Raw genomic sequence first — 15,115 nt, 5'->3', positions numbered from 1 at the left:
CAGTGGGGAACACACATGCCCGACTCCACCGAGCCAGGATGGCCTAGAGCTGGGGTCACTGTGGTCTGCCTGGAGCTTCTTACCTGAGCCCACCCACGGTGTGAGTGAGCAGGAGAACCTATGCTTAGGAGGCACACTTCCTATCGCCCAGGGAGATCTGGGATCCCACATCCAGGCTGTAACCCGGACATAAAATCATGTGAATTTGGTCCCTGTGGCCTAATCTTAGCACCTGGTTTCTTGCACCTTCACTCCAAGAAACATACCCCCGAGTGATAGCTCAGGCTTAGGGGTAAGGCCAGCCTGAGCCTGAATCTAAGCACACCAGGCAATTTACTTGACCACTCTGACCCTCAGTCTCCTCATCTGTAGTGCTGCGAGAATGGTGCATGGTGCTCAATCCTAGGCTTTTGTGAACAACAAGAGAGTGATGATGTCCCTGTCTATCTGGCAAGCACTGGAGCCACGCTAGGTCCTTCCTTTAAAATCTCAGGCTGGGCACAATATTCCTCTCATGGTTGCAATGGTCATTTAGATCGATTCATTTAGTGAACATTTATTGAGCACTTGGGCCAGACACAAAGCTAATGTGGAAATATGAATATTCATATTGGAATATTAATATTACTATGATATGGAGAACAGACAAGACTCACAAACCACAGTGGGCTATGAGCATGGTAGGAGAGACGAACATTAATAAAATAATCACACAAGATAAACATGTATAGATAAACAGAGGAATTGTTTTTGCGAAAGCCAGGATCATGGCTTTATAGGGAAAACATGGGAACTGTGAGAAAATGTAACAGTGGGCTCAGCTTGGCTCTGGCAGGAGTTCTCTAGGACAATAATATTTGCTCTGAGATTTGAAGAAGGAGAGATGAAATCTGGACGAAGACGGTAGGGAAGAGCATTCTGGGCAGGAGGACCAGCAGGCGCCAAGGCCCTGTGGCAGGGAGGGAGTAGGTGAGTGCCTGGTGGCGGGGGGGCTACAGAACACAGAGCTGGCTCCTGTTTGAGAGACCAGGGGGTGAGGGGGATGCACTGTGAGCAGAGGCTGCAGGAGGCAGGTTTTTTTTAAAGCACCCCTGCCGCCGTCACTTTTTTTTTAAGTTTCATAAACTTTTCTGACATAACAAATACATGTATTAACCAGCACAGATATTAATATACATGTATGTGTATAAAGTTTTATGAAATGATGCTTAACCTTACTGCCTGCAATGAATGCTGATATTTTTTCCTAGATTCTATTTCACTGAAAAAAGAAAAGTCTATTGGTCATGACTAGTGTGGGTTGGATTGTGTCTCCTTTAAAGCTATGTTGAAGTCCTAAACCCTGGTATCCATGACTGTGACCTTATTTGGAAATAGAGTCTTTGCAGATGTACTACTCAAGGTAAGATGAAGTCATACTGGAGTAGAGTGGCCTCTGGATCCAGTGACCTGTGTCCTTATAAGGAGAGGGAGATTGAGAGACACAGACACATAGGAAGACACAAAGAAGAAGGCCACAGGAAGATGGGGCAGGGATTGGAGTGACACAGCCACAAGCCACGGAATGCCAAAGACCGGGGCAGCCACCGGAAGCCAGGAGAGAGGCAGGGAATAGCTTCTCCCTCAGAACCTCCAGAAGGAACCAACACTGCCCACACCTTGATTTGGGAATTCTGCCCTCCATAACTGTGAGACAGTCAATTCAAGCCACCCGGTTTGTGTTCACTGTTACGGCAGACCAGCCTAGGAAATGGATATGATGGCCCTTTAAGTGAATATTCTGACCCAATCAAAGGTTGAGACCTGCAGTTTGAAAAATGCTTTCCTAAGGAAAGAGAATAGAATGTGAAGGCCTAAGACCAAGGTGTGCGGAACCCCCACCGCCACTTGATGCTGGGGTGCAGGGGTAGGAATCTGACAAGAGAGAGCAGACACCAAAAAGCTTGGAGAAAAGCTCAGGAGAGTCCTGAGAGCAAAGAAAAGCATGTTCTGAGATGGAGGGAAAGAAGAAACATGTTGAGGATGTGGGGAGAGCATCTAGGGGGCTGAACACCCTCCATCTGCTTGGGGGCAGCCAGGACCTGGCTGAGGTTCTGGGGGAATGCAGTGCCCGGAGCCAGCATCGGAGTGGGTGGGAGGTGGGGAAAGGAGACAAGGAAAGGGCTGAGATGGACCTAAAGGAAGCTGGAGGGAGCTGATGGCTGGAGTGAGGCATTTTTAACTTCATGGGAAAGACTGGTGGGTTCCTAAAGAGGTGAGAGGGGGTGGGACCTCAAAAACAACACCACCGGTGCATGTGGGACACAGTGAGCTTTTCTGACTTGAAGTTGGCACAGGTCACCACTTGTTAAGTCTAACTCCCTGAGTCTCCTTCTAATAAGTGAATTTAATTTTGAATAATTTCAGTCTCTTGAAAAAAATTAGCACAGACACAAATTAAATTGATCGTATCTCCTGTTATAATCAGGAATATACAATTGCAGCTTCTGATTAGGTCACGGTGCAAAATGGCATGCACGGCATGTTTATTTCCTGTTAGTTTCCTTAAAGGTAGTATCTAGAGTTTGACATAATCTTCTGGAGAAGATTCTGCAGAACCCAGTGTTTGGTCAGATGGGGATATTTTGGTCCAATTGTGAAACCTATCCTCTTAGAACACTGCAGACTTCTATAATTACAAAAAAACAAAAACAAAAACAACCCCCCCGCCCCTGCCAAAACTGAAAACAGCCTAGGGACCAGGTGGGGAGGTCTTTGTGGATGGTCTCTCTGCACTGAGCTGGACTTTGCCATCAAACTTAACCTCTTGCGCTGAAATTTTAAGTGAGCATTTTATGCTTAGATATGTGGGAGGCCCAATTCATGAACCCTGTTCCTCTTCCGGTCCTGAACACAGAAGCTCCTTTGCAGTCATTCAACACACTGCCCCACACCAGGATGCACGTGTCTTACATAACAAAATTATCAAGCTGGCTGCTAATCAAAAGTCATCCCTTTTACATTTTAGACATATTTCCTGAGCCCCAATAATGTAAAAAAGGCTAGGGGGCTGGGATGGGAGGAAGAGCTGCCGGTCAGGGTTAGAATTCTGTTGACATCTCTGTCCTTCCTTGGGAGTCACTAGCACCAAGGATGTCTGAAGGTTGAGCCAGTTAAATTTTCATATTATGGACTTGATTCCTAGGGGTTATTTATTTTGTGGTACACTGGCGAATCTCATACTCAATTTGGGTCTGACATAATCAGTTCTCTGCGTGGTATGGCGCATTCTTTTATTTACTCCCATGCACTTTGGGGAATGTCTTTAGAATGGAAATCCTAATTATCTCCCCAACCTCAGTCATTAGGAGGATGGAGCAGGCAGGTTTCCTGATGCTGGAATTTCTATTGTTTTGAGCCACAAAGCTGTGGACCAAGCAGAGGTGAGGAGCTGCAAGGGGGAGGGGAAGGGAAGGGAAGGGAAGGCTGAGAGGTTGGGGATGCTCCCTCAGATGCCTTAGGTTGGATTCACAAGCCCTAGAGTAAGAGACAGGCCCCAGATGGAGGCAGTGCTGAGCCTACTAAGTGGGTGTGTCATGGCTCCACCTTTATACCACATGCCTTTCCCCCTAGAAACAGACAGGTGCATGCATCATGCTCCACGGGGCTCCAAGTCAGCGCCCATCATTTGCCCAGAGTGTGAGGTTGACTCCCAGACCACGAGCCCCCACACCCTGCCCCAAGCTCCAAGCTGCTCCCTTACACTTCGACAACCCAGATCATGTCTCTGCTCATACGTAGATGGTGACATGCCCTTTGGCACTCGATGTCCCGTAGCAAACCTCTCAGCTGCCTTCACCACCCAGCCGGGAAGCCCAAGCTGCCAGGAGGCCTCTGTCTCCCACGGCTGAGCCCCACAGGCTGTCTCCGGGCTGCCAAGGCCCTCCGTCACCACTCCATGCATGCCCCACTCCACTCATTATTTTTGCTTCTCCATTTACCCCACTAGACCATGACCTTCTTCGTCATGAGGTCTGTGTCTTTGTCCCCAGCACCGGGACCATGGCCCGACTGAGCACAGAGTGGGCACTGAATCCCTTTTACGCAGACAATTTTAAACAAATCACATTTCTAGGCACTGTATGTGCCTGAGAAAATTTAAGCATTGGGGTAGGACATCGTCATGTATTTCTTATGCAGGTTTTGCTATTTAGAAATAAAATTTGCAAATGGACTATGAAGGGCTGAAGGCTTATCAAGTGGCATGAAGACTACAAATAGGGCTGACCCTCCACACGTGTGTGCCGCGCGGCCTGAAGGTCAAGGCAGCCTTATCTCAGGCTCCGGGGGCTTTGTCCTGGATCTCCTGTCACCTCCACAAGCAGAGCAGAACTCATGCCCCTGGAGAGGCCCCTCAGACAGCACAAAGCCCTGAGGCTGTCCTGCCAGTGTCTTGCAAAGACAACTTCTGAACTGCCTGGGGACTTTCCTGGGGGAAATCCAGAGTCTCCTGTTGCTATCGTTGTGACAAAGAGAATACGAAAGCCCTAGGTAGACGCCCTGGGTGGCTCCTGAGGGGGCGACACCAGCTGGCTGTGTTTAATTTTCCGTGGCTTTGAAGCTTCTGAATCCACGCCACTACGTGGGAAGCAAACGTTTTCTTTAGTAGCCAAAGGCCCTTCGAGGTTAATGTTTTTTTTCTTTTCGTTTTGGTTTTTGAGACAGACGGTCTCACTCTGTCAGCCAGGCTGGAGCGCAGTCGTGTGATCATGGCTCACTGCAGCCCCGACCCCCCGGGCTCAAGAGATCCTCCCGCTTCAGCCTCCTGAGTAGCTGGCACCACAGGTGCGTGCCACCACACCTGGCTAATTTTTGTATTTTTTGTGGAGAAGGCGGTGTTGTCGTGTTGTCCAGGCTGGTCTCAAACTCCTGGACTCAAGCTATCCTCCCATCTTGGCCTTCCAAAGTGCTGGGATTACAGGTATGAGCCACCGCATCGCTGTTAGTGCATGTCTTGATGTTGCCTTAGGCTCTTAACACTCACACCCACAGAAGGAAGGGCCCAGCACACAGCTGCCCTGCTGGGGCTTGCGGGGTGCTCGGCCCCACCACTAAGAAGATGCCAGCTCTTTTGAGGCAGATTTCCAGTTTAAATTCACCTCTCTTCTCCCGCAGGCATCTCCAAGGCCAGGAGCTGGGGCTGGGCTCGGGTCCCAGCTTCACCCCACAGCGGGCGCTGGACATGTGGGCAGGTGGCTTCACCTGCTGTGGCCGAGCTGTCCTTTTGCTGGACGGGACAACAAGGGGTGTGTGCTGAAGGAGGTGTGTCCGCACCTGGTGGATTACAGTGCGTTGAAGTGCGTTGTGCCGCACTGTGCTTTGTGTGTGTTTGTCACTACCGTCTGCACTACAATTCCCAGCACAAAGGCAAATCAACAAGAACAGCAACAATTACAAAGCACCATCCCTCCCTTCCCCTGGGCCCTGAGGGAGCGTGCATTCCACAAAGCAGGAGCCCACACCCCTGCTGAGACAGTCTCCAGAAGATGCAGTCTGGAGAAGTCTGTCTCTTGATGCTGGAAGCCAGGACGAGCGACAGACACCTGTGCAGGCCCCGAGGTGGTGGGCTGCAGCTGCTGCGTGCCGCTTCGGTAGTCACAGGCGAGCACCCACTCTGCCTACACCATTCTCAGTGCTTGGCTCAGCAAGTGCATTTCTTGTTTCTGAACAATGATCACTGTTTACACAGATGGCTGTCAGGCAGGAATCACCCAGCTGAGGAGGCCTGAAGGAAAGATGGCCAGGTGAAAGGTGATCTTTACTTAGATAGGTGCAGACCAAAAGCTCGAAGGTTCTAAAAGCAGCCCAGGTGAAAATCGTGGGCCCTGAATCGCCTAGATTAGAATGCTGCTTTGCCACATTCTAGGTGTGGGACTGGCCAAGTGGCTCGGTCACTGTGTGTGACCTTCCTCATCTAGAAACTAGGGCAGATACGAGGGCCTAAGGAATGGTTTTGCTTTTTAATGATTATAGAAGAAAAATGCACATGAAATGCTTAGAAAGTCACTGACATAAAGTACAGGCTGAGTAAATGGTTTGCTGAAATATACTCATGCTTTGCTTAATGACAGGGATATGTTCTGAGAAATATGTCACTGGGTGATTTTGTCGTTGTGTGAACACTGCAGAGTGAACTTACACAAACTGAGATACTACAGCCTACTACACACCTCGGCCATACGGTATAGCCTACTGTTACTAGTCTACAAACCTGTACAACATGTTTGTAATGTACCATGTGACTACAATAAATACCACAGGCAAATGTAACACAATGGTGAGTATTTGTGTATCTAAACAAAGAAAAGTTACAGTAAAAATACAGCATGTAGTTTGTGGTTATGCAGTGCGTGACTATAATTCTTTCTTTCTTTTCTTTTTTTTTGAAAGGGGGTCTTGCCATGTTGCCCAGGCTGGAGTGCACGGTAATTCACAGGTATGATCACGGTGCACTGCAGCCTTGACCTCCTGGGCTCAAGTGATCTTCCTGCCTCAGCCTCCCAAGTAGCTGGTATTACCACTACTGGCTGAGCACCAGAGCCCAGCTCATGACTATAATTCTTACTCTCCAGAGATGATGTGCTTTGGATTTGCCTTGAAAGTGAGATACAGACTCACAGGATATAAGAGCAGCTGCCACCTTCTGAAACTCTTTCTGGAATCTCTAACCTCAGCTAGCAGCATGGAGTTGGCCAAGCCTTAGAACAGTCGAGATATTGCAGAGGTATTTATAAAATGACAGAGACTGATGGCAACACCAAAGCAATTTCAGAACTCTTCTCAAAAGGACTTATGAAAGGAACACCGACAGCAGTGAGAAATTAGTGAAACGGAGGCAGAAAGAGACGAAGCAAGACCCTCCGGGTGTCCAAACAGGGGAAGGAAACCCATGCAACAATGGTGCTTCTTGATACTGAGTCATGAGCGGTGCATGATGCAAACTGGGGTTACAGAGCTGGAGGAGCCGGCAAGGATCTCGGCTTTCATGGAGCTTTGGAGAGGTTTATTTACAATGATAGAAGGTGCCACTTCAGTCCATTCAAAGCTCCTGCCCGGAAGAAGACAGGGGTTATCTGCTGCCAAGAAGGAACCCCGATAGCTCTAACTCCCCAGTGAGTCTTGTTCAACAATCCCAATACAGCCAAGAGCTTTCATCAGAAGCTCCTTTCGAATTGAAGAATTAAGCAATAAAGTCAACCACATGTGAAATGACATCAGAATAGTGCATAGCAAAAGGAATTATCTCCGGAAGCTGAAATTCTGCGTTGCACTAATAGTCTTGGATTACACTGACCTGGAACCTTCCAGGATGAGTCCTGCAATTTTAGATCTTGATTCGTGGGTTAGAAAAGGCAATACCTGATTGGTGATTTAAAACCACCCTTTCATTACACCGTGATTACATCTCAATTTGTATCAAGTTGGCTTAGAAACGACATGAAAATTATGCGATTAGAGTTGGAGGCTCCTGCCTGCAGTTTCAGAGCTAGATGAGAACTTACTTGTTAAGGATTTTGGCTCTCTTGGCACTTGAAAAATTCTCCAGTTGCAGGGACTCTTGAGTAAGGAAAGCAACAGCCAGGTGAAAGTAGTTGTTCCACAGCTGAAAACCAAAAAGGAGGAGATGCTAAGTTGTTGAACAGCTTGATATAGGATCTCAACAATGCTCTCAGACATTTATCATTTGCTCAGCACACACTTCTGAAAAGTTAAAAAAAAAACCCACACTCACTCTATACATGTTGCTAACCAGCCACCCACGGTGTAGTTCAGGCCTTAGTGTGTGGGCTCAGAGGTCACGGTGCACATATTCAAATCCCGGCTCTGCCATTTACTCAGACTCTAACCTCTCTCTGCCTCAGTTTCCTCATGGATAAAATGTGAATTTCAAGAGTATCTATCTTATAGGAGTGCTCAGAAGATCAAAGAAGTAAATATATGCACAGAATTTAAGGCGGTACAGAGCATGTGTAACTTCATCAATGTTAGCTCTTTTTTTTTGAGATGGAGTCTCCCTCTGTTGCCCAGGCTGGAATGCAGTGGCATGATCTCGGCTCACTGCAACCTCTGCCTTCTGGGTTCAAGCAATTCTCCTGCCTCAGCCTCCTGAGTAGCTGGGACTACAGGTGTGCACCACCATGCCTGGATAATTTTTTTTTTTTTTGAGACGGAGTCTTGCTCTGATGCCCAGGCTGGAGTGCAGTGGTGCAATCTTGGCTCACTGCAAGCTCCGCCTCCCGGGTTCACGCCATTCTCCTGCCTCAGCCTCCTGAGAAGCTGGGACTACAGGCGCCCGCCACCACGCCCGGCTAATTTTTTGTATTTTTAGAAGAGACGGGGTTTCACCGTGTTAGCCAGGATGATCTCGATCTCCTGACTTCATGATCCGCCCGCCTCGACCTCCCAAAGTGCTGGGATTACAGGCGTGAGCCACCGCGCCCGGCCGCCTGGATAATTTTTGTATTTTTAGTAGAGATGGGGTTTCACCATGTTGGCCAGGCTGGTCTTGAACTCCTGACCTCAAGTGATCCACCTCCCTCAGCCTCCCAAAGTGCTGGGATTACAAGTGTGAGCCACCATGCCTGGCCAATGTTAGCTTTTATTAATGTAATTATGAAGCTCCTCACTTAAGAACAGTATAGATTTCCATAATTTAGGACTCTTTACCCCCAAATCATACATACACTAGACAAGGAAAACAAATGTAAAAAGATCAAACATTTCTTGTTTCAATAAACCCATATTTCAAGGGTTTATGGACTACATATATGCGGTTTAAAAGACCATGGCCTTTAGAAGAAGAAAGTTGTAGGTCTCAGTTTTCTCATTTACAAACCAGGGATAATATGTATTATATCAAAGGAGATAGCTGCAAAGAGTTCTATAAAAATAAAGTGTGAACATTATATTGACTCTATTTTTAATTGCCTGAGAAGCAAGGGGAAATTTAAGAGCATTTGCAGGATTTGAGAAAAGTCTGTTGGGCTTGCATTTATCCAACACTTCCCATGAACAGCACACTTTCTATAGTGATACACCAGCTCATTTGATTACCACAGAATAACCAAGTAGGTGCTGTTATCCCCATTGCAGAGCTGAGATTTAGAGACCAGCCCAAAGCTACAGGTAACACATGAAGCAGAATGGGGGTCTGAGCCAGGCACCCCCAACCTCAGAGCCCACAATGGGGCTCTCTTTTTTTAGCCCCCTTTATAAAGAAAGGGGAGTGCCAGTCAATAAAATACAAGTCGTTCCTTTTGTTTTTGGGACTGATTTCAGCCTTGCCACAGCACCGGCAGGAATCACTGGCTGCAGCCACCTGTATTCTGAGACTCATGGTCAGGGGCTCAGCCAGAATAGGACCCATGCCTGCAAGGACCCACAACAGATCTTCATTTCTACCTGCTCCCTTTAACAACAACAGCAGCAGCAGCAGCAGCAACAACAACAGCAACAGCAACAACAACAAAACACGAATGCTTCTTTTTAAATGACAGCTTCACCAACTCCTAATTCTTTCTTTTCCTACATAGGACCAGGGCTGCCTTTGAGCCAGAGCACTCATGGTGGTGACGGTGGTGTTTAAATTAAGATCTGTGCTGGGTACATGCAGACATGGGTCGTAGGCTAGATGGGCCCCTGACTGTGACTCTCAGAATGCAGCCGACAGCAGGCAGCGATTCCTGCTAAACCCTCCTCAAACAACAATAAATATGTGTGTCACACCTGCCAAGGGGCGACGCTCGATGTGGGCCCTGAAGCACGTGGCTTGTAAGGTGTGCGGGCTCACGGTGAGAGTCCAAGGGGCCATCCTCATGAAACAGGACGAAAGCCAGGGAGAACCAACATGTTGAGAAACAGGCTCCCCCACCAGAGCAGCCACAACTAAAACACACGGGAATCTACCCAGCAAGTCATGTGTGAGACCTGACCTAGAAAAAAAACCAGAAAAATGGCAAAACAAATACTTAAATAGTCTAGTATGAGATGGGGAAAAAAATACTGCAAAGTATTCCCTCAAATACCATAAACTTACTCCAAATTTATTTATCAGTTCAATGGGATTCCAGCTAAAATCCAAGCAGTATGTTTTTAAAAGAGAAACTCAGCTATCTGCTTTTAAACTCCAAATGGAACAGGAAATGCACAAAAACAGCCAAGATAATTCTGCAGTAGAAAACGAGTGGAAAAGGAGCGACTCTGCTAGCTGGGTACAAAGGTATAAGGATTAAGCCTCTAGGATAATAACACAGAAAATGGAATTTATACACACATACATATATAATTATGTTAATTGTAGCATTTCCAATCATTGGGGAAAGAGTCATCTATTCATGAAATGACGTGGGAAAAAGTGAAGTTAGATCCTTACCCCTATACTAACTACAGAAATCCCAAATGGATTAAACACCTGAAAGATAAAACAAAAACAAAAACACAAAACCACACAGGTATTAGCAGATCCTAACTAACACAAAACAGTAAAATTTAGAAGTATATAATATTAAGGCAAGGAGAGATTTGCCAAGTAAAACATGAAACCAGATAGCTGTAAAAGAAATAACAGATTTCACTACAGAAAAATGAAATATTTCTATATGATAAGCCTAAACCCATGCCTAGCCTATATCAAGAATTCCAACTTATAAAAAAGACAGCCAAATACGAATGTGAGAAGAAATGATCAGAGAATTCACAGCAGAAACCCACATGGCCACTAAGTATTCTTAGCCTAAATAATCATCAGAAAAATGACAATAAAAACAAAAATCAATCATTTTAAAGAAATCAGTGTTGAAGAAGATTCTAGATAGAAAGTGGCTGCTCTCAAACAAGGTTGGTGGGGTGGCAAATTGCTAAAATCATGTTAGGAAGGAAATTGATAATTTTCCATCAAACTTAAAATGTCATATCATTTGGCCTAGAGATCAACCTTTTCCATAGCAATGCATGTACTAAGACACACATGTATCACAGCCCTCACGGTAGCACAGCCTGTGATTGTAAACACCTGGAAACAGCCTCTAGGTTATCAGTGCAGAAATGGCTAAATAAATGTTGGTACATTCATATCGTGGAATATGACAGAGCTGAAAAACACAGGGTATGATCCAGTTCATGTTAAAGGCCAAAAGAAAACACACACAGGCCCATATAAATGCTGAAAGTGTGACAAAGAATTCAGAACAATGAGTTAAAAGTTATCCCTGCAGAGGGGCAGTGAGAGGCAGCAAAGGGTTAGGAAGGAATGTTTCCTATTTTACCTGCTAAACTGATATTCAGCACATATATATTGTATAAAGAGAAAGTATGTTATTATGACATATGAAAACAGGCATTCAGCAGAGAAAATGATAAAAAATTTTATAAACAAGTAACATGTTTAGATATATGGCACCTGATATATTATCTAATTATATCCTGTAATGCCAATACAATAAACATTTAAAATTAAAAAATTATAAAAATAAGGGCAATGCAAATGAAAGAGCATTGGGTAAACTTATTATCTGCTATTGGGTAACTTATTTTGGGGTTGGATCACCCAATGGGTGAACAAAAATCCTTCGGGTTCCTTTTGAGAGAGTGAATCATCTTGCCCAGGAAATAAACATGCCATTTGTATCTGCATGCTTTTCAAAAATTTGTATACTTTACTAAAATAAACTAATAATAATGACAGATAAAATCATTATTAGCAGAAACACATCCAGAGTACAATGGAAGTGAGAGCCACACATTTTGGATGCACAGTAAGAAATCAGGCCAGGCAAAATCAATCCTTACAGCATGCATGCACACACACACACACACACACACACACACACACACACACACACAAAAATCAGGCCAGGCAAAATCAATCCTTACAGCATGCATGCGTGCACACACACACACACACAAACACACACACTCTCTCTCTCTCTCACACTGCATTCACCAAAGGAGCATTTCTGATGGACCATGGGGTCTGGGGGGCAGGGTCTCTGGCCTGGTAAAAGCCACTGCTAGTAGCACAAGGCCCAGAGAGGATATGGGGGGAACACAGAGTTACAAAAGCAAGCTGAGCTCGAGGTGCAGACCTGGGTCTCCTCCTCTGCTGATCCTCCCTCCACAGTAAGATGGGCTGAGACAATCTTGGCAGATACACACACTGGGACTTGGTGGCCTCCCTGCTTGGAGAGTCCCTTCTTGTCACTCTGATTCAATAGCTTCTCTCTGAAACAACTCTATCTCTTTCCTTGCTAAATTAAGCGAATACTCCAAAGGCATAATTTTCACTCCTCAGGTTCCAATAGTACATACTACAAATTCTGTTTCCGCATCTTGGATGGGAGACCAATTAAGTTCAAGGATTAGAAATACTGTAAGATATTGGCTCGGACCAGCAATTTGTTTTAACATGATTTCTCCACAAAGGTCGTGTCTACCTCTTCTCTTACCTGTAGCTCAAAGTTGGCTTGATCCAGAAATTTTTTGTTCAGCATATCTGCATACTGATTAATTGCTCGCAGGAAGACTCTGAAAGATCAAGAGAAAATTACATAATTACACACTTACGCTCTGGCACTTCGGTAGGTTTGGCATTTCAATTAGATACAATCCCAGACTGTCTGGAATGTGAACTCTCCAAGTCTTGCGCAAAGCTGTGAGGTTTTGCCAATGAAAAGATCACGGAATTATATGCAGATGTTCTCCAAATTAATCAAGGAAATTAGCACATGCAGGATGAAAGAAACAGACCAAAATAACAGCTTCTGAAAGTAACATTTGAAAAGTATGACTTAAAAAAAAAATCTAATTAAATAAAAGAAAAAAAAAGGTGCAAATTAAATCTTTTTCTCAAGTTGCCATGTCTTAATGTTCTATGATTCCATTGATCTTTGCTTAGCTGGCTTTTTCAAGTTACCCATTTGAAAGCACTCTTCGCAAGGAGCTGTCAGGCTTGGAAGAGGTTGCTGCAATATCTCTAGGCTTGGAAGCATGGCTTACGACTTCGGTATCATTGGCCTACTTTCCACATGCTAATTTTGACCACTATTTTACTAGAGAAGAAGTTAAAAGCTTTAGTAGACATGAAAGTGATTTGACAAGAATTTTCTCAGAAATTTTAATTTCTTGATTCATTGATAAAGTATAACTTTAACACTCTATAATACCATGACTTTATATACTTTTTGTAATGAAATATACAATTTGGGCGATCACACGTGACTCTAGAATACCAACTCTCACATGCTTGTTCATTCAACAGATTTGTTTTATAACGCTTGAAAGTGTTTACAATACTAAAGCTTCGTCCACTACTTTTTAAATGGCCCTTTTCCCTTTGCACAAAGGCAGGATGTAAGAGGAATTAGTATGAGGTCACAGATGATAAACTTAATTCCACTTTCTCTATTTAGACAGCAGGGAGCAGTCAGAGTAGAAGGGAAATGTAGGTTACTTACTAGTAACTGCTGTCCTCTGACAGCGTTATCTCTTCAGCTAAGCGTGCCTGGCGAAGCTCCCCACGCCCTGGCCATGTCACAGCCGCTAAAAGGCAGTGAGCCAGGGAGGAGGGAAGAAGAAATTCACCACCTGGGGTTTTAAGGAGGTCTCCATCGCCACCTGCCACCACTACTTCCCGCCCATCACCCGCTGTCACTGCAGATTCTCTCACGCTCACACTGCGTGCCGCTCTGAGAAAGGGATTCGCAGACATTATTTCATCAAGAAACCTATCGGCTAGCTCTGGGACCAAAACAGCTGTGACAAAGGGCCTGTGACAGAGTTTGCAATTTTGGTCACTAAAGAAAACTGCAGGCAGAGTTATTTGACTTCTTCCCTGGAGACATTAAAATATAACCAGAAAGGAGGAATTAGTGTTTCTAAGTGACTATTAATGGAGGGACGCGGGCATTGCTGCCTTGTCCATTAACCAAGAACACAGGCTGAGCAGCAACATTCCTCAGCCGCAGGGTTGCCAGATTTTGCAAATATAGGATGCCCGGTTAAATTTGAATAATAGCTCTTATTGCTGAATTCTGTAATTGATTAGAAAAAAAAAAAGCTGAATACAGGACATTTAGAGCATCCTGACAAATTAATAAAGGATCCAGGACAAAAGTTGCAAAATTCAGGACATGCTTTGTATATACGGGATGCCTGGCAACTCTAATCAGCCCCCCAGTCTTGGGATGGGGTCTGTCCTGTCACCTTCAGCCCCCAGAAGTACAAAGTATGAGCTAGAGAGATGGTCTAAGTAACCCACCTGACCCTTGGTAACTGTGCTGAGAGAGCCTCTGAGGATGTACACGCAGCAACCCCCGGGATCACAGAAAAGCCCCCAAGTGTCAGTGGAATACAACACCTTCTTGTCATTACAGGGTGGGCTGTGCCGTGATGCGTAAGGACACAGGGCTTCTGACCACTAACACAATTTTTTTCCCCTTAATTTTTTCCTTCAGGTTTAGAACTCTGCTATTTGCAGAGTACCCTAGGGTCCTTATGAGCTTTAAGAAGACACTCTTTCCAGCCCTCTATGACAATAATGACCAGTTTACTAAAACACACATTATTATTATAGGGTAATTATTGTGCCTCAAGATAGCACCCAAACAGTTGCAATATGCTGCTTCGAATTAAGCTCTGGGACAATGGCAGCTAGTTAAATAAAGACAGTTCTCAAAATGACTTAAAGAAATATGTCAACTGGGCGCAGTGGCTCACGCCTGTAATCCCAGCACTTTGGGAGGCCAAGGTGGGTGGATCACGAGGTCAGGAGATTGAGACCATCCTGGCTAACACAGTGAAACCCCGTTTCTACTAAAAATACAAAAAATTAGCTGGGTGTGGTGGCGGGTGCCTGCAGTCCCAGCTACTTGGGAGGCTGAGGCAGGAGAATGGTGTGAACCTGGGAGGCGGAGCTTGCAGTGAGCCAGGATTGCGCCACTGCACTCCAGCCTGGGTGACAGAGTGAGACTTGTCTCAAATAAAAAAACAAACAAACAAACAAAAAAAACTATGTCATGCTAAAATAATGTGAAGGCTGAACAAAAACCTTTTAAGAAACTGACGACTGAGAAAGTGCAGG

At 45.2% G+C, this 15,115-nt stretch overlaps 1 protein-coding gene across 7 annotated transcripts in view; it reads right to left on the bottom strand.

Moving 5' to 3' along the window:
• The window catches only part of DOCK1 (dedicator of cytokinesis 1), a 585,238-nt gene that overhangs the window by 134,259 nt on the left and 435,864 nt on the right, over positions 1 to 15,115 (bottom strand). For all 7 annotated transcript variants that reach the window (XM_054659991.2, XM_054659996.2, XM_063782260.1 and 4 more), the window contains 2 exons: positions 12,483 to 12,561; positions 7,542 to 7,642 (listed from right to left, as the gene is read on the bottom strand). In XM_054659991.2, the coding sequence (XP_054515966.1) occupies positions 7,542 to 7,642; positions 12,483 to 12,561 (180 nt within the window). The remainder of the gene's footprint in view (positions 1 to 7,541; positions 7,643 to 12,482; positions 12,562 to 15,115) is intronic.

This window comes from Pan troglodytes, chromosome 8 (assembly GCF_028858775.2).
Source record: "Pan troglodytes isolate AG18354 chromosome 8, NHGRI_mPanTro3-v2.0_pri, whole genome shotgun sequence".
In the NCBI taxonomy this organism is placed as follows: domain Eukaryota; kingdom Metazoa; phylum Chordata; class Mammalia; order Primates; family Hominidae; genus Pan; species Pan troglodytes.
Note: the sequence above shows the minus strand (reverse complement) of the source record. Positions and strands in the feature narration are given on the sequence as shown.